At 44.8% G+C, this 5,000-nt stretch overlaps 2 protein-coding genes across 2 annotated transcripts in view; one reads left to right on the top strand and one right to left on the bottom strand.

Annotated features, from left to right (window-relative positions):
- LOC122246162 (uncharacterized) overlaps window positions 1-233 on the top strand; it is a 941-nt gene extending 708 nt beyond the window's left edge. Inside the window, exon 1 of the mRNA XM_043004523.2 lies at window positions 1-233. This exon is cut by the window's left edge and continues 708 nt beyond it. The gene's annotated coding sequence lies outside the window, so the exon portion shown is untranslated.
- Window positions 234-1,497: 1,264 nt separating this feature from the next.
- Window positions 1,498-5,000, bottom strand: part of LOC122246161 (uncharacterized) — an 11,846-nt gene continuing 8,343 nt past the window's right edge. Inside the window, exon 2 of the mRNA XM_043004522.2 lies at window positions 1,498-2,723. Within this exon, the coding sequence (XP_042860456.2) occupies window positions 1,966-2,643 (678 nt within the window). The 5' untranslated portion in view covers window positions 2,644-2,723 and the 3' untranslated portion in view covers window positions 1,498-1,965. The remainder of the gene's footprint in view (window positions 2,724-5,000) is intronic.

Genomic DNA, 5,000 nt, shown 5'->3' with positions numbered 1-5,000 from the left:
CGAGAATAGGAGATCAACGCCATGAATAGGAGATCAGTTAACCCAAGAATAGGAGATTAATTAACGCCAAGAATAGATCAATTAACCCCAAGAATAGGAGATTAATTAACCCCAAGAATAGGAGATTAATTAACCCCAAGAATAGGAGATCAATGAACGCTAAAAATAGAAGATCAATTATTTAATCACAGATGTCCTGAAGTGGAAAGGGGTAATTAAAGTGTTAAAACTTATACATAGATGTGGAGTTATTTTTATTTTTGTTATTCCTCCTTTTTGGTAAATATTATGGACGGGATTAATATCCTTTTCATGTAAACTGATTTTGCTGATTAGAAAATCTCAAAAAATACTCTTTTCTTCCATAACTGGTGTGTTAGTGTGTGTGTGTGTGTGTGTGTGTGTATGTGTGTGTGTGTGTGTGTGTGTGTGTGTGTGTGTGTGTTTGTGTGTGTGTGTGTGTGTGTGTGCTATGGTGGAATGCGTGTAAGGGAGGACGTATAAGAATATACAATTTCAGAATTATTCTATGAATCTCAGTCTGAAAAGAAAAATAGAATTTAAACATTATTACATTTTATATACAACTGTTTTTCTTCTTTTTTTTCTCTCTCTTTTTTTGCATGTCAGTGATATTTAAATACTGAGGCGATCATTCCAAGCATGATATCCATTTGATATAATTCTAATTATATTCTACAAGGCAATGTATATTCCAATAACATAAAGAAAGTCTTTATTTATTGGCATGAATAAAGCATTTTGAAAACTTTAGTTTTGTTTAGTTGTTTTTTTATTCCCTTTTCGCATTTACAAATTACTTATATCATCCGTAATAATTACTTAGGTTTCCTTTTACGTGTGTGTGTGTGAATGTGAGTGTGAGTGTGTGTGAGTGTGAGTGTGAGTGTGAGTGTGTGTGTGTGTGTGTGTGTGAGTGTGAGTTGTGTGTGTGTGTGTATGTGTGAGTGTGAGTTGTGTGAGTGTGAGTTTTGTGTGTGTGTGTGTGTGTGTGTGTGTGTGTGAGTTGTGTGAGTGTGAGTTTTGTGTGTGTGTGTGTGTGTGTGTGTGTGTGTGGTTGTGAGTGTAATTTTGTTTGCTGTTTTTAATGGATGTCTGCATGTGTGTCTATTGAATATTTGTCCTGAAAACGTTGGAATCATAACTTGAAGACCAAACAGATTTTATTATCATTATTACTTAGCCGCTGCACTGAATAAGTCTCAAGTGAATGGAGATATTAATTTGATATATATAACTGAACCAATTTAATATATATATAAGAACGTGCACCATCTCTAAAAAATAATGCATTTTTAGACTTATATAACAACCATCTGTATTAAAAAATATATATATGTTAGCTATTCTGTTCAATCTTAGAAACAAATAATTCAAAAGGAAACAAACAGGCCAAAAATAACTTTCTTTGTTGCTTTTTCCTTCTATGTTTATTCCTCCTTTTTCGGAACTTGGGATCGTAAATAATACCATAAATGCACAAATATTTTATTAATTCATTTATACATCTCAAAGCACCAATACTAACTGGCGATTCCGCTGTTAGAAAGTCTTCAATGTCAAAATAAATAAATACAATGGACGGATTTAGCATTCGAGACAAAAGAAAATCTCTTGTTACATATACGGACGAATATGAAGTCTGATATATGCTGAAAAAAACAAAAAAAAAAGACAAGTTATTTCTGAATTCATAACTCTATGACCTAATGATACAATTCGGTCAAGAGTTGGGATCGAAGAACATAACCTGATCTCACACTTGGAATTCGATCCTATAAAAGGTTAAGTTACCAAGAACTGTCTTTATTGTGCAGTTGTCCTTTTCTTTCGAACTAGCAAACCCACTTAAAGTCTTGTGGTTCTCGTTTTTCATTTATTTATTTCATTAATCAATAAAAGAAAGAGCTGCCAAAGCTGAGGCCGCGCTTAACCTCCGCTCCCTTAGCTCTCGACCGCCGCGCTGTAGATGAAGTTCCCGCCGGCGCTGGGCCTCTGGGCGCAGGCGCACGCCACCGTCAGTTCCTCGACGTCGAGCACGTGGAGGTTGGGGCCCCTGCGCACCCACACGGGGACGTGGCGTGACACGGGCACGCACTGGTGGCCGTCCTTGGAGCACTGGGAGCCCCCGCAGGCGCACACGGCCTCCAGTACCGTCGAGGGCGAGTAGATGGACGGCAGTTCGCGGGTCACGTAGTGCGTGGGGCAGTCGCCGATCAGCTTGGACTCGTAGATCCACTCGGGGCGGAGTCTGAGCTCCGGCTTGATGTAGTTCTCGTGCATCTCCGAGTGCAGCGTCGAGCAGCTGACGCCCTGCTGGAGGACCTGCGACGTGTAGATGACCGGCTCAGGGATGGACTTGTACTGGATCTTCGTGGCCTCCTGCACTTGCTCCTCCGAGAAGAACTGGACGAGGTCAGCCGTGAAGTTCTCGCGCGTCCGCTTCGAGAACTCGCCTCGGGCCGCTAGCTGCTGACCCTCCTTCCCGCGCGCTCGGAACAGGAACGGCGACCGGGGAGAGAACCGGGCGGAGGCGGAGGTCGGCGCGCAGGCGAAGGCGGCGGTGACGACGAGGGTGCCGAAGATCAGACACAGCAGGTGCTGAGGGCGAGGAGTAGCCATGGTGCTTGGTTGCTTGAGCCTCTGAAGATCAGGCGTTATATAGGAAGGACGAGGTCTCTTCACGCAGGCGTCGTGGAAGGCTATCGAGAGTGAAAAAAGGTCTGATTACTTTGAACTTTGCTCCAATAATCTCCTTGTCATAAAGAGAGAGAAAAAAAATAAAATAAAATACTTTCTGTGATCCCTGTCATCCTAGACTTGTGTATAGAGGAGGAAAACAATGATCCTTCATTAATTTGTTTAGTCGATGGCCTAATGACAGTAAATTACAGGTGACGTCGAGGTACTAACTTCATCTGAGACAAAACAGGTTAATTTGGATAAGAAATCAAACGGCCTATTGTCCCATTAGGCAGAAAAAAAAAGAAGTATAAGAAACGCTAATGACCCAAGTTAAATTGTCATTTGCCTATTCAAGAGACGGGCCCTCCTATTGGCCAGCAACAAACCGCAATCGACTTCCAACAGAGGAAAAGAAGAAGGAAAAAAGAGGAAGGAAAGAAGGGCGATGGGAACACCACTCCCCCATCCCTCAAAATTCTAGGTCAAGCCTCATTTTTCATTCTCTTCCCCCTCCCCCCCTCTCTCTCTCTCTCTCTCTCTCTCTCTCTCTCTCTCTCTCTCTCTCTCTCCCTCTCTCCCTCTTCTCTCTCTCTCTCTCTCTCCCTCTCTCTCTCTCTCTCCCTCTCCCCCTCTCTCTCTCTCTCTCTCCCGCTCTCCCCCTCTCTCTCTCTCTCTCTCCCGCTCTCCCCCTCTCTCTCTCTCCCCCCCCCTCGCTCTCTCTCTCTCTCCCTCTCCCTCTCTCTCTCTCTCCCTCTCTCTCTCTCTCTCTCTCCCCCCCCCTCTCTCTCTCGCCCCCCCTCTCTCTCTCGCCCACCCCCCCTCTCTCGTCTTTCTCATCTCGTCGTCTCCTCTCTCGTCTTTCTCCCTTTCTCTCTCTCTCTCCTCCTCTCTCTCTCTCCCTCTCCTCCCTTCCCTCTCTCTCTCTCTCTGCGCCTCTCCCTCTCCCTTTTCTGTTATCTCTCGCTCGCTCTCTATCTCCTTCGCTCCCTCTCTCTCTTCAGCCTTGCTATCTCTCTTCGCTCGTGTTCTCTCTTTCTTTCTATCTCTCTCTCGTCTTGTCTACTCTCTCCTCCCTCTCCCCTCTATCGATATAACTATTCTTCTTTATTCTTTCTTTTCGCCGCTCTCCGCTCTTCTCTTTCGGATCCTGCGGATCTCTCTACTTTCTTTCTCTCGCGCGCGCGGTCAGTGCCTATCTCTCGTCTTGTCAGTTAAGAACTATGGCTTTATTTGTCTTTGTTTGCTTGCTCTTTCGCTCTCGCTATGCCTCTGTTCCGTTCGCTTCAGTTTCTTTCGTACGTCTTTCTTTCTCTCTCTCTCTCTTTCTTTCCGGTCGGCCCCCCCTCTCTCCGCTCCTCTCTCTCTCTTCTCTTTCTATCTCTCTCTCTCTTTCTTTCGTCTCTCGCTCTCCGTCGCTCTCTCTCTTTTCGTTCGTGATCTCTCTCTCTCTCTCTCTTTCCGTTTCCTCTTTCTTTCTATATCAATCTTTCTTTTTTTTTTCGTTCTTTCTTTATGTTTCCTTTTGCTCTCTCTTGGACTTCTCTCGGGGGGGGGGGGGGGGGGGGGGTGGGGGGGGGGTTGGGGGGTGGGGGGTGTCGCCTCTCTCATCCGCCTCGTCTCTCTCTCCTCTCTTCTCGCTCTCTCTCTCTCTCCACTCTCTCTCTCACGTCTCGTCTCTCTCTCCGCTTTCCTCACTCTCTCTCTCTCTCTCTCCTTGTCTCTCTCTCCCTCTCTCTCTCTCCCCTCTCTCTCTCTCTCTCTCCCCCTCTCTCTCTCTCTCTCTCTCCCTCTCTCTTTCTTTGTATCTCTCTTTCTTTCTATCTCTCTCTCTCTTTCTTTCTATCTCTCTCTCTCTTTCTTTCTATCTCTCTCTCTTTCTTTCTATCTCTCTTTCTTTCTTTCTATCTCTCTCTCTTTCTTTCTATCTCTCTCTCTCTTTCTTTCTATCTCTCTCTTTCTATCTCTCTCTCTCTTTCTTTCTATCTCTCTCTCTCTCTCTTTCTTTCTATCTCTCTCTCTCTTTCTTTCTATCTCTCTCTCTTTCTTTCTATCTCTCTCTCTCTTTCTTTCTATCTCTCTTTCTTTCTATATCTCTATTTCTTTCTTTTCTTTTTTGCGTGGGGCGGGCGCGCTTTTTTCTTATCTCTCTCTCTCTCTCGCCTCTCTTTCCTTTCCCTTCTCTCTCTCCTCTCTACCCATCCTCTCTCTCTCTCTCTCTCTCTCTCTCTCTCTCTCTCTCTCTCTCTCTCTCTCTCCCTCGCTCTCACTCTCTCTATCTTTCTCTTTCTCTAACG

The sequence above is a fragment of the Penaeus japonicus genome, unplaced genomic scaffold (assembly GCF_977035675.1).
Source record: "Penaeus japonicus unplaced genomic scaffold, GWHDUDI00000001_assembly GWHDUDI00000005, whole genome shotgun sequence".
Taxonomy (NCBI): domain Eukaryota; kingdom Metazoa; phylum Arthropoda; class Malacostraca; order Decapoda; family Penaeidae; genus Penaeus; species Penaeus japonicus.
The sequence above is the reverse complement of the archived record's forward strand: the minus strand, read 5'-3'. Positions and strand labels throughout refer to the sequence as shown.